The sequence below is a fragment of the Oryctolagus cuniculus genome, chromosome 9 (assembly GCF_051225735.1).
Source record: "Oryctolagus cuniculus isolate XC-2025 breed Fujian yellow rabbit chromosome 9, ASM5122573v1, whole genome shotgun sequence".
Classification (NCBI taxonomy): domain Eukaryota; kingdom Metazoa; phylum Chordata; class Mammalia; order Lagomorpha; family Leporidae; genus Oryctolagus; species Oryctolagus cuniculus.
The window spans coordinates 12,523,242-12,551,070 of NC_142875.1; the positions used below are offsets into that span (position 1 = coordinate 12,523,242).

General features: G+C 42.0%; 1 protein-coding gene and 1 pseudogene across 9 annotated transcripts in view; one reads left to right on the forward strand and one right to left on the reverse strand.

The window, feature by feature from the left end:
- Positions 1–27,829, reverse strand: part of PCCA (propionyl-CoA carboxylase subunit alpha) — a 432,698-nt gene that overhangs the window by 338,561 nt on the left and 66,308 nt on the right. For all 9 annotated transcript variants that reach the window (XR_016212709.1, XR_016212708.1, XR_016212710.1 and 6 more), the window contains 2 exons: positions 9,554–9,667; positions 7,682–7,735 (listed from right to left, as the gene is read on the reverse strand). Coding sequence is in view for 6 of the 9 variants with exons in the window: in XM_070048637.2 (XP_069904738.1) it covers positions 7,682–7,735; positions 9,554–9,667 (168 nt within the window). In the remaining 3 variants the exon portion in view is untranslated. The remainder of the gene's footprint in view (positions 1–7,681; positions 7,736–9,553; positions 9,668–27,829) is intronic.
- Positions 16,908–22,027, forward strand: LOC138843667 (large ribosomal subunit protein uL13 pseudogene; annotated as a pseudogene).

Here is a 27,829-nt window from a genome sequence, read left to right on the forward strand (position 1 = left end):
CCCCCAAATGGCCGCTACGTCTGGCGTGCTGCGCTGATCCAAAGCCAGGAGCCAGGAGCTTCCTCCCAGTCTCCCATGCGGGTGCAGGGCCCAAGCACTTGGGCCATCCTCCACTGCACTCCCGGGCCACAGCAGAGAGCTGGCCTGGAAGAGGGGCAACCGGGACAGAATCCGGCGCCCCGACCGGGACTAGAACCCGGGGTGCCAGCGCCGCAAGCGGAGGACTAGCCAAGTGAGCTGCGGCAGCAGCCGCTTAAATGTATTTTTAATCATCCTACTGAAACCATCCCCACTCCCTAAACCCTAAAAGTCTTTTATTTATCAACTCCCGTAAAAGACTCCCTAAAAGTACTGGAAAGTTTTTCAACTATTCACTTTAGAGCAGTCAGTCCTCCAGACCATCTGCAAAGTCTTCAACAAATATTCTAAAAGGTGAACCCAACTTCACATTCAAAGTAAGACTCACGTTCTCAAACATGTCAAAAGACATTCCATCAGAAAGGTTCTGTGAAGTTTCATTCAATCCCTGTAAGTTCTTTAGAATACCGTATGTGTAAGCATTACAGTTAGAAATGTATTAGAACACTGCACAATATGTACAATCTGTATTTGTCAATTAGAAATAAAAATATACTAAAACTACCATTTTCATTACAAAGAAATGATCAATTTTTGAGGTGATGGGTATGCTATTATTAACATTCATATCAAAATATCATACTCATAAATAGATAAAATACATAAATCATATATAAAATATCATGTCAAATACCACACTCATAAATGTGAAATAAATAAAATCAGTTAGAAATACATTAAATTATACCAAAAAAGAAAGTTAGAAAATTGTCACGAGGAAAAGATCATACAATGTTCTCCTCCAAATCCAAGGAGACTTAATTAGTCCCACTTAAGAAGGTCAAGGAGAGGCAAAAGGCAACTCTAGGCTATGGCTCTACCAGCTCACTCAGTTACTCTGCTGATAAAGTCAGCAAATCCATGAGGCAAGTTACTCTCACTAGCTTCCAAGATTACAAACACAGAAAAACAAAATTCTCACTGGTACACCAGAAGGGGCAAAGGAGACAAGACTGCACCAACAGTAAGAATAGATGCCAACTAAACCTATCCCCCGCCCTCCCCCACTCCCCCAAAACAGTGACCCTAACAGCACAGCCCGGTTCCAGCTCCTCACAGAAGCAGTGGGGGACACCGCTGACGCGGGATCTACAATCTCATCTACCAGCTGTTTGACCTTGGGCGAGGCATTCTATAACCTTTCTAAACTTCTTCTCTCTTCACCCTAGGTTGTCAAGAAGATTAAGTGAAAATGGCACAAATTCATCTGTGGACAGGCATTCCATACATATTTCTGAGAGCCTAAGAGCCACTTCTTTTCTTACAAACAAAACCCTACTTTGTCACTTCATAGTAACCTGCGTAACAGCGAAGCCCTGGAAAACACACAGAAACATACTCTCCAGCAGAATATAAATCTGGTGCCTCAATGGACTGAGACTGGGTAATGGGGCAGGAGGATCTCAGAAAGAAACTCTAAAAAGAGTTATCTTAAACTGGCATCTGCTGGAAAAATATTTAATGCTATAAAAGTTATATCCTAAGTAGGAATCTTGCTCTGATGGACAGAACAGAGTGTTTCTCAATCACTGCCTGCAAATTTTCATAGCAAACGAGACACAGAGCAATACTGCCTTCTGGTTACAAACCAGTCTTTCTTCTGATTGGAACAAAGTTTTCTTGCAAGTTGAATATTTTACAGTTCTTAATCTAATACTGTTTAATTCTTCCATAACTATTTATTGTATTTACTATGTAGAAATCATTAGGGGGGCCGGTACTGTGGCACATTAGGTTAATCCTCCGCCTGCGGTGCCGGCATCCCATGTGGGCACCGGTTCTAGTCCTAGTTACTCCTCTTCCAGGCCAGCTCTCTGCTGTGGCCTGGGAAAGCAGTGGAGGATGGCCCAAGTGCTTGAGCCCTGCACCCACGTGGGAGACCAGGAGGAAGCACCTGGCTCCTGGCTTCGGATCAGTGTAACTTCGGTCGTTGTGTCCACTTGGAGAGTGAACCAATGGAAGGAAGACCTTTCTCTCTGTCTCTCTGTCTCTCTGTCTCTGTGTCTATAACTCTGCCTGTCAAATAAATAAATAAAAATCTTTAAAAAATAAAAGGAAATCACTAGGACAGATGACAAGGAGGAAAAAAAAGATGGGTAAAATCAAGTCTCTTGTCTTGTGGGGACATTAAAGCGCAGAAGCAATGTTAGCATAATATGAAAAGCAGTAAGCCAATAAGACATTTAAAGATTCTTAAATCCTCTAGAAGTAAAAGGGAAACCATGTCCATCAGAAGGAAATGGAAAACTTTCCCAGCAGAGGTAACAAGTAAGCTGTACCTTTAAGGACTGCTTGAAATACGGCAGGAGAGGATGGTGTGCAGACTGAGGGAAGAGACTGAAGAATAACACGGGACAGCAGAGCTACGTCTGGGCACACTGTGAGATGAGGCACACTACTGAGAAAGGCAAGTGGAGGAGAGCAGATCAGAAAGAAAACCAGTGAGAAAGGAAAATGCTCATAACCACGCACTTCAAAAAATTCATGAAGAGAGTGAGCATTTAGCCTACGAGTGAAGAAGTCTGTTTCACGTCAGAGTGCCTGAGTTCAATTCCTGGTCCTGGCTCCTGCCCCAGCTTTCTGCTAATGGTGCAAGTAAGTGCATTCTTGCCATCCATAAAGAAGACCTGGAATGCGATCCTCGCTCCTAGCACTCAGGTCCTACCTATTAGGAACCTCTGGGGGAGGAGGAACGGGAGACAGGGACAGGAAGGGAGGGAAACCAGTAGATGCAAGATCTCTGTCTCTGTGTCACTCAAATTATTTTTTTTAATTCATGTCTCCTTAGTAACTGGTCTCTTAGAGTTCCCTCTTGTGTTTGCATGCAGGCAAGCACAGCAAACTGGCTGGGGGAAGGGAAGTGGTTCACAGCAGAGTATGCTCTGGGCAGAACTGCACCTGTAATGCTGTTTGCTGGCCATCCTGTACTTCATGTACTCACTTTGTGTCTCTGTAGAAGCCGGGATTGAGTCATTAACGGCCTCTGAGTGAGGGGATAAATCTGGAAAAATTACTAAGGCCTCGGGGAAGGTTGCTGACACACAATCAAAGCTGGTACTGATGATGCTCTGAATTGTGAAGACGGATTGACTTCAACCTTTGCTGCAATTAGAGGCAGGCACCCAACTCTGTCAAGAAGAGATGGGCAAGGCAGAAGGCACAGGTTCAATCAAACCACTTACCCAGCTTTACCACAGGAAATAATCATCTATGAACTGGTTTTATGTGGTTCTATTTCTCACAAGGGTCTTCCTCACTGGCATTACAGTAAACATTTTAAAAGGACTCTGGATCAAGAGGTAGAGGTGCGTGTCCTGGTGTATTCTCAAGTCACTAATGAGCTGGAGCCTGTGCACACTCATTCAACTTCTCTGGGTTTCCTCTTGGAAACTGAGGGATCCAACTAGATGACACTATTATCCTTCCCATTGTGAAATGTGGACCCTAATTCCTGAGATTTCATCAAGTTTTTCTTTTCTTTCTTTTTTTTTTTTTTTTTTTTTTTTTTTGACAGGCAGAGTGGACAGTGAGAGAGAGAGATAGAGAAAGGTCTTCCTTTGCCGTTGGTTCACCCTCCAATGGCCGCCGTCGGCGCACTGCGCTGATCCGATGGTGGGAGCCAGGTGCTTCTCCTGGTCTCCCATGGGGTGCAGGGCCCAAGCACTTGGGCCATCCTCCACTGCACTCTTGGGCCACAGCAGAGAGCTGGCCTGGAAGAGGGGCAGCCGGGACAGAATCCGGTGCCCCGACCGGGACTAGAACCCAGTGTGCCGGCGCCTCAAGGCGGAGGATTAGCCTAGTGAGCCAAGGCGCCGGCTCAAATTTCATCAAGTTTTAAAGCTAAAACTAGGTAATTTAGCACTTAACTTTATTGAGCCAAAGATCTTCCAAAAGGAAAGATCTTTTCTCTTTATTTCACAAATGATATCCACATGATGGGCAGCTCCTCCTGAGCAGGACCCACAACTGACCCATTTTTATATCCTCAAATGGCCGGAGGATTGAGACAAATAAGCATTATTTAATGAGTGAATAAATTTATGTTGACCATGTCTCTAACTTCCTTGCAACAGATATTCTTCCAGATCATGAGTTTTCCAAACTTTTTTTATAAAGGGCCACACACTAAACATTTTAGCCTTGACAGATTAGATGGTCTCTGTCCCATCTATTCAATTCTGTTGTTATAGTGTAAAAGCAGTCATGGACAATATGTAAAGGAATAAGCGTGACTGTGTTTCAATAAAACTTTATTTAGAAAAACAGGCAGCAGGCTGCAATCATCTTGTGGACTATGGTTTGCCAACTCAGCTATATAAACAAATTTAACATATTAATTTGTTCATGTACATTTTAATGCAAGTATTACTTGAAATAATTTCTTTGAGCAGAACCCTAGTCAAAATTCCAAGAAAGACAACAAGAAAAACTGTAAGATAATACATCACGCCTGGTAAATCTGGAGCTTTGGCTATTTCCACCTAATTCTCTCTAAAGACCTCTAAAAGCCTCAGTTTAATTGTAGGGCTTAGTTTTTAATCCATACAGTAAGTTGGTTAAAATACACAATCCAAAGCTAGAGAACTCCATGATCTTGGTAACTGCTGGTTCTTCAGACAAGGATGCGCACTTTCACCATTGCTATTTAGTACATTCCTAGAAGTTTCAGCCAGAGCCACCAGGCAAGAAAAAGAAATCAAACGGATACAAATTGGAAAGGAGGAAATCAAACTATCCCTAATTGCAGATGACAATGATTCTACATATACGGGATCCAAAAGACTCCACTGAGAGACCACTGGAACTCACAAAAGGGTTTGGCAAAGTGGCAGGATATAAAATCAACACATAAAAATCAATAGTTTTTGTATATTCAGACAATGTCATGGTTGAGAAAGAACTTTTAAGATCAGTCCCATTCACAATAGCTCCAAAAAGAATTAAATATCCTGGAATAAATTTAATCAAGGGTGTCAAAGATCTCTACAATGAAAATTGCAAGACACTAAAGAAAGAAATAGAAGACATTTAAAAAAGGAAAGATCGTCCATGTTCATGGATTGAAAGAATCAACATCATCAAAATATCCATACTACTAAAAGCAATTTACAGATTCAACACAACCCCAATCAAAATACCAAAGACATTCTTCACAAATATAGGAAAAATGATACTAAAATTCATATGGAAACACAAGAGACCCTGAATAGCTAAAGCAATCTTATACAACAAAAACAAAACCAAAGGCATCACAATATCTAATTTCAAGATATACCACAGGGCAATTATAATCAAAACAGCCTGCTACTGTCAAAAAACAGACTTGTAGACTAATAGAAAAGAATAAAAACTCCAGAAATCAATCCATGTATCTACAACCAACTTATCTTTGACAAAGAAGCTAAAAAGAATCTCTGGAGCAAGAATAGTCTAACAAATGATTCTGGGGAAACTGGATCTCCACATGCAGAAGTATGAAATTAGACCCCTACCTTACACCTTTCACAAAAATCCACTCAAAGTGGATCAAAGAGCTAAATCTAGGACCTGATACCATCAAATCATTAAAGAACATTGGGGAAACTCTGCAAGACATTGGCATAGGCAAAGACTTCTTGGAAAAAACCCCAGAAGCATAGGCAAGCAAAACCAAAATTGACAAATGGGATTACATCAAGCTGAGAAGCTTACGCACTGCAAAAGAAACACTTAGCAAAATGAAGAGGCAACTGACAGAATGGAATCAAATATTTGCAAAACTATACAACTGATGGGTTAACTTCCAGAATCTATAAAGAGCTCAAAGAATTCAACAACAACAAAACAAACATTTCAGCTAAGAAATGGCCAAAGGACTTGAACAGGCATTTTTCAAGAAAGGAAATTCAACTGACCAACAGAAACTTGAGAAAATGCTCAGGATCACTAGCCATCAGGGAATGCAAATCAAAACCACAATCAGTTTTCACCTCACCCCTGTCAGAATGGCTCCCATACAGAAATCAACAAACGACAAAGGCTGGTGAGGATGTGGGGGAAAGGGGACCCTGGTCCACTGTTGGTAGGAATGTAAACTGGTGCAGCCACTGTGGAAGACAGTATGGAGATACCTCAGAAATTTGAATGTAGACCTACCATATGATCCAGCTATCCCACTAAGAATTTACCCAAACCAAAAAATAGGCGTATAAAAGAGTTATCTGTACCCCCATGTTCATTGCAGCACAATTCACAATAGCTAAGATATATAATCAACCCAGATGTCTATCAACTGTTGACTGCATAAAGAAAACATGGTATATATATACTATGCAGTACTACTCAGCTGTAAAAAAAAAAAAAATGAAATCCTATATTTTGCAACAAGATTGATGCAACTGGAAGCCATCACACTTAGTGAAATAAGCCAGTCCCAAAAAGACAGCTATCATTCATTTTCCGTGATGGGAAGTAACTATTAGAGTGCCTGAAATGTAATATACTAGAGTGAAATAGACATTTCAGGATTCAATGATTGTTTACAGCCCATGTCTCTTCCATTAAGGAACAGTGCTGTTTTTGGTTTTTTTTTTTCCCCTCTTCATACTATTTGTTGAATTTTTTTTTACTTAGTGTAGGGTTAACTGTATGATCATTAGGTAAACTGAAAATAGATCTTTATAAAAATTAAGAGTGGGAATGTGAAAGGGGGGAGGAGGAGGAAGGCTTGGAGTGTGGGCAGGAAGGAGGGTAGTTACTATGTCCTAAATCTGTATATGTGAAATACATGAAACTTTGTATAACTTAAATAAAATGAAAAAAACAAAGAACTGTTGGCTCCAAGTTAAATGTTTCTATTCCAAGTAGGAATTTCACCTAGAAAGTAACATTCATAATTTCTAGTCCACAGAAGAAAAAATTAGGAGCATGCCAAGAAGTAAAAAAGTATAAGCTATCAGAATAAATTAACACATAATCTAATTATCAAAAAAACATACACGAATCAAAATGGTTTAATATCTGAAAACTAGTTCCAGTATCATCTTAATTTAGTTGATAATGAACATGAAAAGCCAGTAGCAAATATAAGTTAATTTACCTAGGCAGGAGAGTGATATTAAAAAGACACTCAGATCATTAAAAAAAAAATCCTACAAAATAGAGGTTGTAAGATTTGATTTTAAATGTCACAATTTGTGATTAAAGGGGGAAAAAAATCTTACTTCTGACTTCACATTCCAAGCTTAAGGGCTAACAGTTAAATCACTGAACTCCCTCACATATTTACACTTAAAAATCTGAAGCTTTTAACTTTAAAAGTTAAAGACCAGGCAGTATATAATAAACGAGATAGCATTCATTAGATGTAATGGTGACTTCATAATATTTCCATTTTTATAGTAACTCTTCAAATCAAAATTTGGGATACAGAGTAAAAACTCTCCACTGTTAACAAACAACTTTCAAGGAATTACTAGGTCAATTAAAATTCTATAATGCATCACTATCCACATTTATGAAACCCACAGAACTAGTTAACAGTTTTTGTTCATCATAAACTTACCAAACATTTGGCAAATTCTTTGTTTTCTGAAAGGAATCCATAACCTGGATGTACCTTAGGATTTTAAACAGAAAGTACTTTCAATTTTATCATATTGCAAATCTTTTATAAACATCATACAGAATGCTTTGATGTATTTACTCTAAGTACTCTATAAAGTAAGTATTCTTGCACACTGATCACCTCTAATTCCCTCTTCTGGGTACAGTGTCAAATTCCAGAAAACTGTCTGTAATACTCACTTTACACACACTGTCTTTGTCCTAGCCACAATCAAGGCCATAGACCTGTGTATCTTCCAGCCCAACTGCATTTGTTGGCATTATTCAACACATGCTCCCCCTGACCCTAACTTTTTCTGAGGCTAACTTTGACCTCAAGTTTGTAGAATTTCTCAATGGCTAATGGGTCAAATAATTACGTAAAAGGAACCTCTGGAAAGGGGGACAAAAATCTCTAAATTTCCCCTTTCTTTACCGTACCAGGAACTGCTATGTTCCAAAACCCAGGCTATTACGCAAACATATTTCATTCCCAAGGGCGTTAATAAACTCAACCACTACAAATGAGCTCTTTCTGTGCCACTGAACTAAAACAGAGACTTAGTTTTACTTTGACTTCGTACTCTGGATTTTTCCTTCTAGTGTCTACCCTTCTTGCCCTCCTCACTCCAAATGTAGCCATTCACAACTACTTCAGGCTCTCCACAGTGCTAGAAGCCGAGTTTCACAGTCCTGTTCCATTCAAGGAAGTCTCAACTCTGCCATACTAGCCAAAACAATTTAGCTATTCCAGTATTAGTCAGTGTTGAACATATTTCTAGTAAAACAATCTTGCTAAAATGAAAGTCAAATTTTTGAAAGAGCCAATATCATAATCCAGAAATAGCTCCATGTAAGAGATTTTTAAATGCTGGACTGAGCTTTCTGAATACCGTTCAGAATTTAAATTACTTCATCATAGGACAAGGGTTTCATTCCATCGATTTCATTTTATATAAACATTGAACTAAAGACTGTATTTTGACAAGCCACAGTTAAAAGGTTAAAAGAGTTTTCCTTCATTAACTGTACTAATAAACTGTAAACATCTATAATATTGGTTCATGAATTCCGGTTTTTTATTTCAACATTCATCTTACTAAAAGATTTCTTTCAAAAGAAACGTGAGCACTAATTGAAGCACTCCAGGCTAACTGCCAGTGTTGGCTGCTTCCACCCAATTTTAGAGATAACTCCATGTAGCTTTTAAGCATTATATGTAATTAGTTCTCTGATATTCAAAAAAAAAAAAAAAAAAACACTCTTCCAGATGTCAAAAACTGTTTTTATCCTAGGATTCTCCTTCATTCAAACAAAATACCAGGTAAAGAGAACTAATCACTTAATCATGTAAGTTATGGCCATTTTACTGATACTAACAAACTAAAATAATTACCAATGCACTGTTTTTATTTCTGAAAATGTATCTAGGTACACATAATTTTTAAATGACTGAAACAGAATGTAAACAGGGTCTGCTGAATTTTTGTAACAGAATTTTTTTTTAATGTGCATATTACACTGAAGGGGTTAATACTCAAAACTAATTGGGATTTCTTTTTTTCTTGGTAAATTTGGAAATGAACTGAAACTACTCCCTGGTGTGAAAGCTGAATCCAGCAGCCACCTGCAGGATCAGCGACCGACACTGCCAGATGCTACAAAGCCTTTGATTTCCAGTAGCGAATTCGGCCACATTTAACTCATGTGACATGAACTAACTGCAACAGCATTTTCAATCATTCTTTCTTATTTTTTTTTTAATACAAACTCTAGCTTTCTGCTCACTACATATGAAACAGCTGCAGCAGATAGATTCATTCAGACTCACAGCTTGGGCCCTGGTTTTCTTAATGGCTTCCATGATGGCATCCATGTTGAGGTAGCTTTTACTGGTGGGAGCTGGGCCAACACAGACGGCCTCATCCGCCATTTTCACGTGAACCTGAAGAGACAAATCTCTGCATTAACAGATGCTCCCAGCAAAAAGAATCCCCATCATCTCCAAATACACACAAAACTGCAAATCAGACTGACTTATCATTTTTAGAGTGCGATTTTTCTTTCAAACATGCTCTAAAAACAACAAAGCAACATAAACTCAGGAACTGTATTACCCACGACTTCATTTATTAAGCCTAATTCTTATGTCTAATCAAATGATTTCCATAATATCCCACACTTACTTAAGTAAAATCACAGCAAACAACTTCAGCTTCCTATTCTGTTCATCTGCACATAAATCTGTTATCAGAAACTATCTTGTTCCATGTAGCCAGAGTTGCCCAATATTTTACTAACAAGCAGTCATGCCTAGTTCTAAGCAAGCTCCCCAGGAAGTTGGGATAATTAGAGGGACTGAATGGAGGGATGCAGCGAGTGTCCCTGCACAGCATCAGGTCAGCACCAGGCACAAATTAAAGCCCAGTACTAAAGAGTTCAATATCACAACACATGAACCAGAAAATCTTGAGAATCATTTAAATACTCTCACATTCGATCCTTGCCCATTTCACATTTATTCCTAAAAGAGCTGGTATGTGTATTTAGTTCTAAATCTACTCAAAATTCAGGAATGTATGTTCCATTTTAAAACTACTTTATAATGTTTTAAATCTATTCTTGCTGAAAAAAAAAAAAAAAAAAAAAAACAACAACAACAAAGGCTAGGCATTCAACGTGGAAAGAGTAAGTTCCCTAGTTCTAAAAGGAACTTATTGTTTTTAAATGATGAAAGGATTAGTGTATTGTTAAAAAGCTCTTCCTAACAGTTTAGAAAACTCTGGATCATTTTAGAATTATTTTATAAGAAGGATACATAAAAGTGGAGGAGAAACACATACCTGAACATGTGTAGCTTTTCCCTCTCACAAAAACATTCTTAAGAGAGCAAATACTCAAGTATATCTAAGTTATAGTCCTCAGTTGTGAAGAAATTTTGAAAAAAAATACTGTTTTAAATGAAATCTTAAAAACAAAACGAAAAAGCAACCTCGTAGAAAGCTCAAGTTTTTATTATCAATTCAATAAATATTTTCCAATGAAATAAAAAATCATATTGTATATTGAAAGGAGAAAAATATATACTCAAGGAATTTATAGTTCAGTATTTTAATACAAATACTCAAACATCTCTACTCTTCAATTCCTTCAGCAATCTAAATCGCAAGGAAAGGCAGCCAGGCTCACACAGCTCCTCCAACCTTCCCCGTCCCAAGCCCAGCTCTGTCCCTTGCCTGGTGGATTCCAGCCTCAGGTTGCTCTGCTGCCCTAGATCAGGATGCCCCTTCTCTACCATTCTCTGTCCATACAATTTGTTGTGCTGACTGTGGCTTTGTCTTTTTGTTTTGCCTTTCTGTAGGAAAGAAATTGAATACTTAATGATCCCTTAAAAAGAACACATTAGCCAGGTGTGGATAAAGTCTTCATTTAAGGTTATAGCCACATTTATCCTGTATTTTTTACTTCCCTCAGGTATAACCTATTATTAAAGATGCACTTAAAGTTCCACTTCTACCATTGGGTCATTCCCAGCACTTCAGCTTGGGATGAATCTCCTTTAATCTGAACTCTGAGAGTACTTAGAGCGAATTTTGGCATTTAATCACATCCTACTCAGCCATTTGGTTTTAACTGCTTTACAGACTAAGTCTGCTACAATTTACAGACTCTTCTCCACCAGGTCACAAGGTTCCAGACAGCACAGACTATGCCTTAAACTCTTTCTTTCACTCTCCCTAACAAAACGGTATGTGCTAAAAGCTTATTCACTCATAGACATATTTGGATGGTAATTTATATAATAACTTCCATTACTAAATGTTAAAGCTATTGTCTAGAGGTTGAAAAAAATTACTTCAAATCACTTTCTTTGAGGTAAAAATCTACACCTAAATCAAGTCTTCTGAATCTCAGCAATACCTGTGCCAAATGACAGTTGTTCTGGAGGAAAAGAAATTACAAGACACACATGTGAGTGTTTACATGTCCAAAATTGTATAACGCACATGCATCAAAATATAAAAAATGTGGATTTCAATAGTATCTTGACATTTTTACTCCCAGTCTTTCCTCTAAAAACAATTTTATAACAATAGTATATACTCAAAAAAATTCATGGAAAACTGAATTACAGGGTAAGCTTAGGGAGCACCTAGCCTAGTGGATAGGATACCCACATCACATACTAGAGTGCTTGGGTTCCGTTCCTGGTTCTGACTCCTGACTCCAGTTTCCCACTAATGCAGAGCTCAGGAGGCAGCTCAAATGCAGAGCCCAGTGATGACTCAAATAACTGGCTTCCTGTTATTCATGCGGGAGACCTGGACTGAGTTCCTGGTACCTGATTCCAGGCTGAGCCAAGCTCTAGGCGTTGCAGACATTTGAGGAGTGAGCCAGCAGGTGAGAGTACTCTCAATCTCTCTCCTCCCCTCTTTCTTAGATACATAAGAAACATTTATTTTTAAAAAAAAAGTTTATTGTGGTGCAAAACATTTTGAAATCCATGCACAATTATTCCATAATAGGCATTTTCCATAGACTGAAAAACTCTCATATATAAAATTATATCCTTTTGTTTAATTTTTCTTTAAGATCCATCTTATTTATTTATGTTTGAAAGGCAGAATGGCAGAGAGGGAGAGAGAGAAAGAGATCTTCCATCCACTGGTTCAAATGGCTACAACAGTTAGGGCTTGGGCCATGCCAAAGCCAGGAGCCAAAAACTGCATCTGGGTCTCCCACGTGGGTGCAGAGACCAAAGTACTTGGGCCAACATCCACTGCCTTCTCAGGTGCATTAGCAGGGAACTGGATCAGAAGTGAGGTAGCCAGAACTCAAATCAGTGTTCCAGTATGGGATGACAAGTATTGCAAACAGCAGCTTAACCTGTAATGCCACAATGCTGATGTCCTTGCTTCATTATCTTAATAAACATTTTTCTTATAGTATCATAAACTCTTTGTAAACATATTAAGAACTAGCTCAGAGTCTACCATTTTAGTAAGTAAATAATACTGTTCTAGTAAGTAAGTTATACACCAAAGATAGGTCAGAACTGCTTACAAACTTTACAGAGAAGGGCTAAACACTCATTGTTTCTCAAGGATGGTTTCTTCTACAGGATGACTTCAGACAGCTCATGGGAAACGACTGGGGCAGCTATTGTGGTAGAATGAGTTATATACAGCCTCCTGGGACACGAGCATCCCCTATCCAGAAAGCCTACCAATTCAGCTTCTTGCTAACTGTGCACCCCAGGAGACAGAAGAAGGTGGCTCAAGTACTTCTATCCCCACCAGGCACATGGGAGATCCGGAGGAGTTCCAGGTTCCTGGCTTCAACCTGACCCAGTCCTGGCTGTTGTGGGCATCTGTGAAATGAGCCAGCAGATGGCAGATATATTTTTCTTCTCTGTGTGTCATTCTGCCTTTCAAATAAATAAAACTTAAAAAAAAAAAAAAAAAAAAAAAACTATGGGTAGCTTTCAAACATTCTTTTGCCCAAAATACTTATCTTTGAATTCCATTTTCAAACAAACTTTTTAAATTACCCTCGTATTTCTCAGAAACAAATCATACTTCCAGAGGAAGAGTAAATGCACGTCTCAGCAGGACCACAGGGTGCCTAGGGTCAGTACCAGCAAAAATTCTGGGTAAAGCATTTCCTTTATATCACAGTTCTCAAGGAGACACTGAGGAGTCCACCTGGAAAGGATAGTTCAAAAACCCTTTGAAACTCAAATTCCAATTTTCTTGTTATTGTTGTACTAAATGGGTATAGTGCTTTATTGGGTTTAATGACAGAAAACAAAAGCAGCACAGATGCTGTTCTGAGGAATGAATAAATATTGTTCAAGCTGACTAGTTATACTTAAGCTTCAAAAACCCAATGCTTAAAAATACAAATTATTTTTGCTATATTTTAATACTCAATGAAAAACATAACAATCATGCAAAGTCCAAGCTGAGGTAAACTCAACAATTAAGTAGGATTTTCTGGCTCTGCTTCAAAAAGAAAGATATTTTAAGCACTAATACTAAGCAATGCAGTCTCCATAAACTTTTCCGTTCTCAGAAAATGCATAGCGGTCTCTGAAGCAGATTATTAGTTTCTGCAAGCATTTACGGTTTTATATCTTGAACTTTTTTATTTTTTAGAGGAAAATTACTTGTATCAGCCTGTGATTTTTCCAAATAATGAGCTAGCAGAACAAAGGCTGTTTTTCAACTTATAGGTCTGAAAAAATCATCTTTCTTACTGACCTTTTAAAAGTAATTATAAAAGTGCAGATTTGGATAGGTTAAAATTGTGTCTGAATTTTAAAACTTTGAATATTAATAGAAAATTTCATATTTATCAAATATGCTCAAAATATTACACTTTTTCCTTATCCTTCTCAAATACATTGCATTTTCATGCTAAAAAGTACTAGGCCAGAGGGAGGCATTTGGCCTAATGGTTATCAGTTAAGACACCTGCAACCCATGTGGCAGTGCCTGGGCTGGAATCCTGGCTCCACGTAGGATTCTGGCTTTCTGATAATGTGCACCCTGGGAGGCAACAGTGATGGCTCAGGTTCTTGGGTTCCTTCTACCCACAGGAGAGACCCAATGTCACAACCTCAGCCTGGACTCCAGGCCTTTGGGGAGTGAGCCAGCAGACGGCAGTTCTACGACTCTCCTCTGTCCGGCACTCTGTTTCTGTCTCAGTATGTGTCTTTCTCTCCCCAGGTCTCTTTCAAATAAATAAAAAAGTTAATGGAAATGCATATTACTAAAGAAAATAAATGATGTGTGGGTTTTAACTTTTTGGCACCAAAATAAACACATATTTTAATTCCGTTTCTTCACAGACTTTGTGGAGTACTTTCATAGACACAGAACCCAATGGTCTGAATGAAAGCTTTCCAACTCCTTCTTATGTAGCACAGACTGAGAAAGACAGGGAAGACAGCACCTCCAGAGGCGCCTCCTCATGGCATGCCTGGAGATCTTTGAAACTCAACACACAATTTCTGTAGTCAGGAGGGTACTATTCACCATGACTTGTATTTTCCTTCAGCGTACGACACTGGTTAGCCTAGGAGCATCATCACATATAGACCAGATGTGCGCCTTGCCTGAAAATACCAATGGCTTACAAAACCTGGCCAGACCTGAGCCTCCAACAAGTCTCCAAACATTCCTAACAAATGAACATTACCTCAAAGAATGAAACGTTAAAGAAAAGAAAGCCAACGGACTCAACCCTAAAGAACTGAAAAAAGTCATTTTCAAACAACCAGAAGAAATCCTATTTCTTGAAAAAAGAGGAAGAACTCTTCTTCCTATTTTATACAACATGTCTAACAAGACATATGTAAGTTTCAAACACTAGCTAGCATTCTGACATATCCTTCCCAGAAAGGCAATCTGATCCCTAGAAAACAAAGAATGATTTTCTGCTAAGGCAGTAAATATTACATTCTCTTTGATTCTATTTTGTAAAACTACATGACATATTTATTCATAATTATTTTGGATGGTAGAATGAATGATTTTACTATTTTTGTTCTGTGGTAATTTTCAAAGTGGTAAAGCTAAAAATTATAAGGGAAAAAAAGGAGAACAGGTGCCAGTTGCAAAACTCCCAGGCCATTTTCTACAATCACAAAAGAGAACTGATCCTGAATCAATCCTGGAACCAAAACAAAGGCTTTTTTCAGTCTTTGTCTTGCAAGGATGTATTTCTGAGGATATAGTAAACAACAAAAGAATGAAAAGCAGCAGGACCAGAACTATATTCTCATACCACTGACTCCTTACAGAAGCATCAAGGGGGAGAGGGGAGGAGTAGAGGGAGTAAACAGACTCCAAGTGTCAAGCAAAACCTTAGTGAAAGTCATGTCAATGGAGCAGATGGGTGCCCAGACACAATACAAAGGATTGTGGAGTATAGCAGGGGAAGAAACGCTGGAAGTGTGGATAGGGGCAGGGGAGGGGGGACTGTTGATGCAGTCAGATGCAAAGGCTGGGAGAGGTTTGTGCTGGTTAGTTTTATTAGCTTATGAAAAACGTGAACAAATGTCTTGAGAAGGAAAGTAAGAACCTAAACACAGCTGCAATATGAAGTGATTCAGACTAAGAGGCTTTGACAAACATTGGGTGGAGCCAAGTGACGCGGAGTGGGCAATGGAGGCGAAATGGAGGTCATCTTCTCTCAAACACATAATAAATTTAAGCCAGGCTTTAAAGCAAAAAGGGAAGAAAGCTTGGTACACACTCTAAGCACAGTCTCTAAAACCCACTCCCCTATCATCATGCTGCCATGACGCTCTGGTAGGAAGTCTAGAACCACCAAAGCAAAGAAAGCAGCAGGGAAAGGAGTATTTGTTTCCCTTAAGTAGCAGGAAGCCACCAAGAATGAGTATAAATGCAGGTAGGTTTACAGACTAGCTGGGAGCTGAATGCTCTGTCCTTCTGTGGTTTCTATTTCACATGTCAAACAAGAGACACAATTGCCTTGTGACATTGTTACCGGAGAAATTGCAGGGTTCTTGTCTTCATGCAAGAAAGAATTCAGGCGTGAGACAGAGAGTAGTGGGAGATAAAATAGCAAGGTTTATTAGGGAAGGGACATCCGTAAGGATGGATGGGCACCTCTCCAGACAGAGCCTGAGAGGGTGCCCAGTCACTTGGACTCGGGGGGGGGGGGGGGGGGGCAACTCAGCAAAGAGGCCAAGGGCTGAGCTCGCAGTCCGGTTGAGGTGGGGTGGGGGGTTGGGGGGGTGTTTTAAGGAGGTGGGTCTTGCTTCCCCACCTCTGTTCCCCTTGGAAAAAAGGGCTTTTTGGATGTAAATAGAAAAACTTCTATCTGAGTTTTCTCCTGAAGGTCTGAAACAAAGGACTTTACAGATGCAAATGTTATCAGACAGGAGGAAGGGTGGGCAGGACCCCCTAGAGAATTGGGATCAGGAGCAGGGTATTTGAAATGCAGAGACTGGGCTGCACCTGAGAGATATCAGGTAGAAGGGGTCAGGGCAGAGCAGGATGTGAATACCGGGCTGCCCCTGAAACACCATCTGGATGACCTTGAGATGCAACATATGCTGGACATAGATGTCTTCTCTTTAGGCCTTTATGTCACACACACATAAACTCATAACTGACTTCCTACCTAACAACATAATTAGGGAAAGAGGGAACATGGAGAAGGTTGGAAATGGTACCTGGGCAGGGAATAGCCAACCAGCTAGACAAAGTTAAGACCGCCAGGGAGGGGCCAGCTCTGTGGCGTAGTAGCTTACACCTCTGCCTGTGGTGCCAGCATCCCATATTGGTGCCGGTTCATGTCTCAGCTGTTCTACTTCTGATCCAAGTCTCTGGTATTGACCTGGGAAAGCAGTAAAGATAGCCCAAGTCCTTGGGCCCCTGCACCCATGTGGGACATTTGAAAGAAGCTCCTGGCTTCGGATCAGCCTGGCTCCAGCTATTGTGTTTTAGTGGATGGAAGACCTCTCTCTCTCTCTCTCTCCCTCCCCCGCCCTTTCTCTCTCTCGCCCCTTCTCTCCCTCCCTCTCTCTGTCCATAACTCTGTCTTTCAAATAAATAAATAAATAAATAAAACTTTTTTGAAAAGAAATATAAGAAAATGCAAAGTAGTTTCCAGATAAAGTCGCAATTCTTGTCTGATAGCCATCTTTTGTGAAAAGGTCACTGAAACAGCTGGCTCCTCTTATGAGTTAAGCCATTGCTTACAGCACTGGCTACTCATATTCTGTTCAGGCTAGAGTCCTGGCTGCTCCACTTCTGATTCAGCTCCCAGCTAATGTGCCTGGGAAAGTAACTGAAAATGGCCCAAGTCACTGGGCCCCTGCCACACATGTGGGAGACCTGGAAGAAGCTTCTACCTCCTGGCTTCGACCTGGCCTAGGCCTGGCCATCGTGGAAATTCGAAAAGTAAACCAGCAGATGGAAGATGTGTGTGTGTGTGTGTTTGTGTGGTTTGTGTGTGTGTGTATGTGTGTATCCTTCTCTCTCTGTAACTCTGCCTTTCAAACAAATAAATCTTGGGAAAAAAATAAAAGGAAGGAAAGGTCATCCAAGGGAGACCTAATAATATTCCAAAGACAAGATTCTTACACCCTTGTTGGGAGAAGGGGTCCAGTAGGATGTCATCATCAGGCTATTAGGGAAGTACCCATATGAATGAGTAACATCATCATCAGAGGAGTGGGTTAGTTGTTGTTCAGTGAACTTATTTTGAAAGCTAACTCAGCTCTCCCACCCTTATTCTCTGGCAGGCATATGTTCTCTCGTCCTGTCAGTATCCACCATGGGATGACACAGCAAGAAAATCCTTGCCAGATCAAAGCCCATCAACCTTGGATTTCTCAGCCTCTAGAACTGCAAGAAATAAATTTATTTTCTTTACTAATGTTTATTCTAAAGCTCACAGGAGGAACAGGCATTTAGCCCAGCAGTTAGGATACCCAATGTAGCTTCCGATTCCAACTTTCCATCAATGCTGACCTTAGCAGACAGCAATGATGGCTCAAGTGAGTCTCTGCCACCCACATGGAAACACGGGTTGAGTTCAGGGATCCTCTCTTCAACCCTGCCCATCCACAGTTGCTCCAGGCATTTGCAGAGCGAACCAGAGATGGGAGGTCTCAATCTACCTCTCCACCTGCCAAATAAATTTTTAAAATATTTTAAGTGCATGGTAAAATTGAATTAAAAGATAATTTGCATTTTTTCAAAAACTTTTTGAGGACCTCACATACGACGTACCCAGTCTGTGGTGTTCCCTCAGCCAAACCCAAAACAGCTGAAGACCGCAAGCAACCACTGGTGACTACTGTGGGACTCCCCGCTCCCTGAGGACGGCACTCCTTTGCTTGCTGCTTGCAGTAAAAGGTGTCAAATCCTCAGCTCAAGCTGAGCAAGTTTCCATGGGTCTTACTCATTTCTGCACCTATTGCAAGCAAGGTACTGACTGTCCTTTGTTCCAAGCTATTTACAAGAGTGTTGCTACAGCAAACAACCTTGGCAGAGTGTCTGCATGTGGTACAAATGCTTAGAATTCATTACAAAAGATTCATTAGGGATGGGCACTTGGCACAGAGGTTAAGATGTCACTTGAGAATGGAATGGGAGAGGGAGCGGGAGATGGGAGGGTTGCGGGTGGGAGGGAAGTTATGGGGGGAGGGAGCCACTGTAATCCATAAGCTGTACTTTGGAAATTTATATTTGTTAAATAAAAGTTTAAAAAAAAAAAAAAGATGTCACTTGAGCCGGCGCCACAGCTCACTAGGCTAATCCTCCACCTTGCGGTGCCGGCACACCGGGTTCTAGTCCTGGTTGGGGTGCCGGATTCTGTCCTGGTTGCCCCTCTTCCAGGCCAGCTCTCTGCTGTGGCCTGGGAAAGCACTGGAGAATAGCCCGAGTCCTTGGGCCCCTGCACCCATGTGGGAGACCTGGAAGAAGCTCCTGGCTCCTGCCTTCAGATCAGTACAGCTCCAGCTATTGCAAACAACTGGGGAGTGAACCAGTGGATGGAAGGCCCCCACTCCCACCTTTCAAATAAATGAATAAACCTAAAAAAAGGAAAGACTAACTCGTTAACATTAGTGAGAAGATTAAAATCTCAGACCATTCGCAGCTCATATCAGCCCTGTGTTCTTTACCTGTGACACAACTAACTGCATTTCAGGTTACTAAATAGGCCCATCAGATCACCCTGTAGGACCTGGGAAGAGGCAACCAATGCTACCATGCTAATATTCTTATATTCTTAGTATTTGCTGCTCTCAGAGAAGGAAGCTATCTCGTTCTGATCCATGAAGTCTCCTTGTTTATTTCCAGCATGAGTGGTGTTGTAGCAGGTTTAATTCTTTACAACTTCTGCAACACAGAATACTTTTTCTGGCAAATTTAACTATCTCAGTTGTTTTTTCTTTGTGTCTTGTATATAAGCAAGAAAGGGGGAGGAGGAAAATAGTAAGCTATATAACCTGGATGCTACAAGAAAACTGAAGGTCACTGATAACTTTTCATGGCAAACACTGCTGGTGGACGCACTCAGTGACCATTCTAACACATCTCCTAGGTGACTTAGCTCTAGTACAAAGGAAAGAAAGGAAGGAAGCAAGCAACCAGCCAACCAGGGATTTGGCACCTCAGTTAAAGCACCGCCTGGGATATTTGCATCCCATATCAAAGCACCCAGGTGGGAGCTCAGGGTCAGCTTCCCTGGGAGGCAGAAGTGATGGCTCAACAAGTGAGGTCCTTACTACTCTTGTGGGACACCTAGATTGATTTCTGGACCTGAATACAGCTGGCCCAATCCAACCTCTTGTGGGCATCTGGGGAGGACGCCTGCAAACGCATGATGTCTCCTTGTGTGGATGTGTGCATGAGTGTCTCTGTGTTTAAAATAAAATTTTAAAAAAATTTTAAGAAGAGGGACTAACACTGTCGTGTGAGGCATTAAGCTACCACCCGCAATGCAGGCATCCCACATGGAGGCTGGTTCTGGTCTCGGCTGCTCCACTTCCAATCCAGCTCCCGGCTAACTCACCGGAGAAAACAGCAGAGGAAGGCCCATGCACCCACATAGGAGACACAGATGAAGCTCCTGGTTTTGCTCCTGGCTCCTGGTTTTGCCTAATCCATCCCAGCCCTGGCCATTGTGGCCATTTTGGGGTAGGGAACCAGCAGATGGAAGATCTCTCTGTCTCTCTCTCTATATATATAAAAGTCTGCCTTTCAAATAAATAAAATCTTTTAAAAATTTTAAGAAAACAAAAAACAACCTTGCTCAGACTCCCTTGCAGTTGTCAGAGTGTGTATCTGTGGTCTAGGTTCCACCAATGATGCATACCCAGATGATTCACAGAGGCAGAAGGAAAAGTAAGGTGATGCAGTAACCCTGTAGGCAAACTAGATCACAGGACAACCACGGACGTCGACATAAGCTCTCCTAAGGCAGCTCTGGAAGAACTTCTGAGCCCATCCTAGGGTACCACAACTGCAAAGTGCGGTCAGAAACCGAAGTGGGGCTTGTTCTGGACAGAACTGCCTTTCCTGACGAGGTTGTTCATGGTCCTCTGCCCATCCTGGAGATCCTGTGAACTACTTTACATGCATTACAACTGAGGTCAGCAAACCTTGTTCAGTAAAAAGCTACACAGTAAATATTTTAGGTTTTGAGGAACAGTCTCTATTAACACTACTCAATTCTGCCTCTACAGCACAAAAGCACACGGGCTGGACATAACCACGTGGATATGACCATGATGCACTAATGCTTTACTTATAAAAATAGGCAAGGGTCACATTAGCCTGCAAGTGCTCCAGGCCCTGCCTTAAAAATGCTTTTCTGGCTTCTTTGGTGGAGGGACAAGTCTGTTGCTGGGTGGCCAGAGTCGTCTCTTGGTCCATCTGATGGCTATCACTGCCAAGCAGGCACTACGGGGCAAGAAGCTGGAGGCCCTGTACTGCTAAGGTATCAAAATTTTTGGAAATTTCTACAGAAATAAACTGAAGTACTTGGCCTTCCTCTACAAGCTGATGAACACTAACCCATCATATGGTCCCTATCTCTTCAAGCCATATTGTTTGTCTAATCATGCAAAGCACGTTCTCTCACAAGACCAAGCAGGCCCTGGACCACCTCAAGGCATTCAATGGGACCCCACCACCCTACAACAAGCAAAAGCATTGGTGGGGGCTGGCGCTGTGGCGTAGCAGGTGAAGCCACTGCCCACAGTGTCGGCATCCCCTATGGACACCAGTTTGAGTCCTGGCTGCTCCACTTCTGATCCAGCTCTCTGCTATGGCCTGGGAAAGCAGCGGAGGATGGTCCAAGTCCTTGGGCCCCTGTACCCAGGTGGCAGACCCGGAAGAAGCTCCTGGTTCCCGGCTTCGGATCGGCACAGCTCCGGCTGTTGCAGCCAACTGGGGAGTGAACCAGCGGATAGACAGACCTTGTTCTCTCTCTGCCTCTCCTTCTCTCTCTGTATAACTCTGACTTTCAAATAAATAAATAAATCTTTAAAAAAAAAAAAAAAAAAGCAGTGGTGGTTTCTGCAGTCCTCGAGGTTGTGTGAATGAAACCTACAAGGAAGTCTGACTACCTTGGGTGCCTGGCTTGTAAGGCTGGCTGGAAGTACCAGGCAGTGACAGCTACCCTGGAAGAAAAGAGGAAGTAGAAAGCCAAGATCCATTACCAAAAGTAAAAGCAGCTCATGAGGCTATGGAAGAAGGCCAAAAAGAACAAAATGAAGAAAATTAACAAATTTACAGAGGCCCTTAAGACTTAAGAGGTGCTTAAGGCTCCTGGTCTGAGCACAAAGAACACTTTATTATTCAAAAAAAATTAAATAAATAAATAAATAAAGGGAGGGAACACTTTTCTGTCAAGATAACTATGTCAGTCAGGATGCTCCAAAGATCAAGGGGAATAGTCAAATACATGAGTATCTGATCCTGTGAGAAGAACTGAAGCCAGGGGCCCGCACTCTGGTGCAGTAGGTTAATCCTCCACCTGCGGTGCTGGTTCAAGTCCCAGCTGCTCCACTTCTGATCTGGCACTCTGCTATGGCCTGGGAAAGCAGGAGAAGATGGTCCAAGTCCTTGGGCCCCTGTACCCAGGTGGCAGACCCGGAAGAAGCTCCTGGTTCCCGGCTTCGGATCAGCACAGCTCTGGCCGATGCAACCATTTGGGGAGTGAACCAGCAGAAGGGAAGATTTTTCTGTCTCTCCCTCTGTCTGTAACTCTATCTCTCAAATAAATAAATAAAATATCTAAAAAAAAAAAAAAAAGAAAAGAAAAGAAAAAGAGTTGAAGCAGTATATCTTGGCTCAGTGCTACCCCCTGCAATCCATACAAGAATGTCCTGCAAGCCACCATCATGCTTAGACACCTACAGAAAGGCTTCAGTTGTGTGGTCAACAATCAATTTGACAAGTTACTTGAAGATGAATGGGATCATTTGAAGTGCTGATGGCAGCAGAGAACAAGAAAAAAGACATTAGGACAAGTAGCATTCAGGATCCTGGGGACCAACTTAGGCTGTGGTCCAGAACAACTCCAACAAAACAGGTAAATGGCCACATAGAGAGTCCCAGAAGGGTTAGGGCTGTGGCACAGCAGGTTAAAGCCCTGGCCTGAAGTGCCAGAATCCCATATGGGCACTGGTTCTAGTCCTGGCTGCTCCACTACCGATCCAGCTCTCTGCTATGGCCTGAGAAAGTAGCAGAAGACGGCCCAAGTCTTTGGGCCTCTGCACCCATGTGGGAGACCCAGAAGTAGCTCCTGGCTCCTGGCTTCAGACAGACTCAGCTCCAGTCATTGCAGCCATTTGGGGAATGAACCAGCAGATGGAATCTCTCTCTCTGTGTCCTACCTTTCTCTGTAACTCTGCCTTTCAAGTAAATAAAATAAATCTTCAAAAAGAGTCCTAAGAGGACCACAAGAACACACTGATTCCCAGCGCTGGCATGGTTCACAGAAAGAGGAAACATAGTCACTCATGACACTCAGGAAAAAAGGAGTAAGAAGAAAACTTGGTCAACAACTCAGGACGAAGGGAAAACAACTGAGAGAACACCAGAAAGGCAATCGCCTCAGGAATGAAGATTGGAAAAAGCCATGTGAAGCAAGGGGAAAGGGAGGCAGATTTTCAGATGGGCCGATCACCAAACAACCTGCACAAGGATATGGAATGGGCCCAAGAGATGGAGCTGATTCTCACAGCACAGATGAATCCGACAGGCACAGTGGAAGTGACAGATCTGGCCTGAACCAAGAGAACAAATGTGGAGGTAGCAGATCGGACAACGGGGGAGCTGCCAAATGTGAATTACCTGACTTAGCTCACCCAAATGTGGCTGCGAATACCCAAAGGCAGACCCGTAAAATAACAAGAATGAAGTGGAAAAGGTGAAGAAAGAGGGTTCAAGAGAGAGAACGTGGGATGAAGGGAAGGCAGTTCAAAGCCTGGGCGAAAGTAGAATCTAATATCTAAAAGCAATGGGAGGTATTGTTGGGCTGTGGAAGAAAGAATTTGCTCTTCAAAATCAGAGTAAAGAGGCTCATGCTAAAGTTTCAGTGATAGGGCCTCATTTCCAGGAGTCAGTAAATGATGCATCTCAGCTGGAGAACAAATTCTGGAGACTAAGTTATCAGAACATGGTGACAAGGGAGGGCAATGAGAACACGAATGTGGCAACATGACTGACAAGTCAGTGGCTACTGTTCCTGGTGTGAATATCTCAGAGGCGTTCCCAGGTAGACTTAACTGGGTGTCATGACAACCCTGGTTCCTTTATGGACCCTCCTGTTCAAAGCTTTTGCATATTTAGGGATCCCAAATGATTACAGAAATTAAAAAAAAAAAAAAAAAAGACTATCATTTGTACCATTTGCAACTAAAGACAGAATTTCATCTATTGGCCGGCATTGTGGATCACTTGGCTAATCCTCCGCCTGCGGCGCCGGCACCCCGGTTCTAGTCCTGGTTGGGGCACCAGATTCTGTCCCAGTTGCTCCTCTTCCAGTCCAGCTCTCTGCTGTGGCCCGGGAGGGCAGTGGAGGATGGCCCAAGTCCTTGGGCCCTGCGCCAGCATGGGAGACCAGGAGGAAGCACCTGGCTCCTGGCCTCGGATCGGTGCAGTGCGCCGGCTGTAGCGGCCATTTGTGGGGTGAACCAACAGAAAGGAAGACCTTTCTTTCTGTCTCTCTCTCTCTCATACTGTCTAAACTCTGCCTGTCAAAAAAAATCTTAAAAAGAATTTCATCTGTTTTTGAAAATGAACTTCTATACTACACAGAATTAACAAATACATCAATTTTTTATTTAAAAATTATTGAGGGGCCGGCGCTGTGGCATAACTGGTAAAGCCACCGCTTGCAGTGTCAGCATCCATATGGGTGCCAGTTTAAGACCCGGCTGCTCCATTACCAATCCAGCTCTCTGCTATGGCCTGGGAAAGCAGTAGAAGATGGCCCAAATGCTTGGACCCCTGCACCCGCGTGGGAGACCCTGAGGAAGCTCCTGGCTCCTGGCTTCAGATCAGCACATCTCCAGCAGTTGCGACCAATTGGGGAATGAACCAGCAGATGAAAACCTTTCTCTCTCCTTTTCCTTCTCTTTCTGTGTAACTCTGACTTTCAAATAAAAAATAAATAAATCTTAAAAAAATTATTGACAACAGGAATGTTTTCAAAATTTTCAGAGAATATGCATTCCTCATGAACATTCTTTTAAGATTTATGCATTTATTTGAAAGTCAGAGTTACAGAGATGGGGGATGGGCTGGAAAGGGGAGAGAGAATATCCATCTTCCATCTCCTGGTTCACGTCCCAGATGGCTGCAACAGCCAGGGCTGGGCCACGCTGAAGCCAGGAGCTTCCTCCAGGTCTCCCATGTGGGATTCAGGGACTCCAAACACTTGGGCCATTTTCTACTCTTTTCTCAGGACATTAGCAGGGAGCTGAATCAGAAGCAAAGCAGCCAGGACTCAAACTGGTGTTCACTTGAGATGCCTGTGACACCACAGTGTCTGCCCCTTCTCATGAATATTTTTTTGTATTGTTGCTTGCAAACATGCGTTTCCGGTCTTAAAAAGATAGGTGTGGACCAATTTGAAGTTTTCACTTCAATGATGCTTTTAGATTAAGAATTTAGGTGTTCTCCCACTACTAACTGGTTTTCAATACTGGACATAATACTGGTTTTAATACACGCTTTACATTTTCACTCCTGATCAACTTCAGAGTGTAAACTTGGATTTGTCAAAAAACATTTTTCAACTTCTCTCGATAGTTGTTATATATGCTACATCTTTTTATACTGAAATATCAATACTTCAACAAATTCAAAGCACATCAGTTTATTAACCAGGCTCATTTTATACCTGATTCACAATTTCAACTATATTTACTTTTTAAATGTGTGATTTTCTCATTTTTTACTGTCTTTTTTTTTTTTTTTTTTTTTGAGATTTAGAAAGATTTATTAGAGTAAAAGACCTCCAGTCAGAGTGACATAGAGAGGGGCTTCCAAGAGGGAAAAAAAAACATTTACTTCCTCATTTTAAAAACTGAATAGAAGCCCAATGCTGTGGCGTAGCGGGTAAAGCTGCCACCTGTAGTGCTGACATCCCATATGGTCACTGGTTTAAGTCCCAGCTGCTCCACTTCTGATCCAGCTCTCTGCTATTGCCTGGGAAAGCAGGAGAAGATGGCGCAAGTCTTGGGCTCCTACATCTGCGAGGGAGACCCAGAAGAAGCTCCTGGTTCCTGGCTTCGGATTGGTGCAGCTCTGGCCACTGAAGCCAATTGGGAAGTAAAACAGCGGATGGAAGACCTCTCTCTCTCTGCCTCACCCTCTCTGTAACTCTGCCTTTCAAATAAATAAATATTTAAGAATAAATTAATAAAAGCTGAATAGACACCTTACTGGTGTCCACTGTTTAAACTAATTATTATTGATAGAAACACCTGGTCAAGTGAAATAGTTCTGTGAGTGTGGGATTTCCCTCCCCTCCGCCATGGTGTAGACAGAATAAGTTAATTTGGCTAATGCATAATATTTAAATGGTTCTGTTATAAAGACTGTCAGAAAGTAAGGAGAGAGGACACTATTACCAGCATGTACCACAAGCCACTCCTACATGTACATACCAGACAACCAGCTAAAAAGCACCATCTCATGAGGGTGAGCCGGGAGGAGGATGTCCCGGGTCCTCCACTGGTGGCTCTGAGGGGAGAATTCCATGGTCCCCACTAGATCCAGGTATGACCTGGGGAGCAGGCAGGTCTGGGCAACTACTTTACTCCGTGAAGGGAGGTCAAGTTGCCTCACAGCCTACCCCCACCAAGGTGTGAGACTCCACTTGCTGTGGAGGAGTCACAAAGGAACTCTGCTCTCAGCCAACAGTGGGCAATCCCACCGGTGCCCGAGGCTGCAGGGGACAGGGAGGCTAGCACGGAGGAGAGCGGACCACCTGGATGCTCTGTGAGAGTTCCGGGCATAGGCCACAGAGCTGAGAGGGCTGCACATTGCAGCTCGTTTGTGGCTGGGTTCCTGTGCACTCACCCAGTCAGATGTCAGAGACCTGGAGCTTCGTGCATACTGGGGATGGACAGTGGAAGACTTGGGGAACATAATGCAGACTGGGTTGGTGCTCTGCACTGGTCAAATGCCTGCATGGGTGAGGTGTGCTGCCACCTGGGCTCACTCTAGGCTCTGAATCAAATGGTTCCACCTGGCATAGACAAGGGCTAGGACTGTGAACACACCAGCCAGCTCTGACATGTCCGTGCTGCACCATACCCAACCATCACTCTGGACCTTATCCCATGCACACATGGTCACCAGATCTCCCTAGCCCCACCCAGCACACACCCCTGGAACTCAAATTTAAGTATTAGGCACACCACGGAGCCACAGAAACACATTTCTAGAAATACAGCCTTCAACGGCCGACCAAGTGGCATAGCAAGTAAAGCTGCCACCTGAGGCACTGGCATCCCATATGGGCGCCAGTTTGAGACCCAGCTGCTCCACTTCTGATCCAGCTCCCTGCTACGGCCTGGGAAAACAGTAGGAAGATAGCCCAAGTCCTTGGGCCCTTGCACTCATGTAGGAGACAGAGAAGAAGCAACTGGCTCCTGGCTTTGGATCGGCACAGCTTCAGCCATTGTGGTGATTTGAGGACTGAACCAGCAGATGGAAGACCTCTCTCTGCCTTGCTGTAGCTCTGCCTTCCAAATAAATAAATAAATCTTTAAAAAGAAAAAAAAATCTTTAAAAAAATTTTTTCCACAGATGCACAAAAATGAATGTAGAAACACAGAAAATGTGAACATGGAGGCAACATGATCCCCCAAAAGGAACACAATTATATGTCAATATTGGACTGTGAAGAAGGGGAGATAGACTAAATGCCTGAAAAGAAATTCAAAAGAATGAATGTAAGGTTGCTCAAAAACATAAAGAAATAATTAAATGAAATAAGGAAATCAGATCCTAACTGATTGGCAGGTAAAATTCTGCAAAGAGTTAGAGATAGTAAAGAAAAACTAGCTGCTCTACTTCTGATCCAGCTCCCTGCT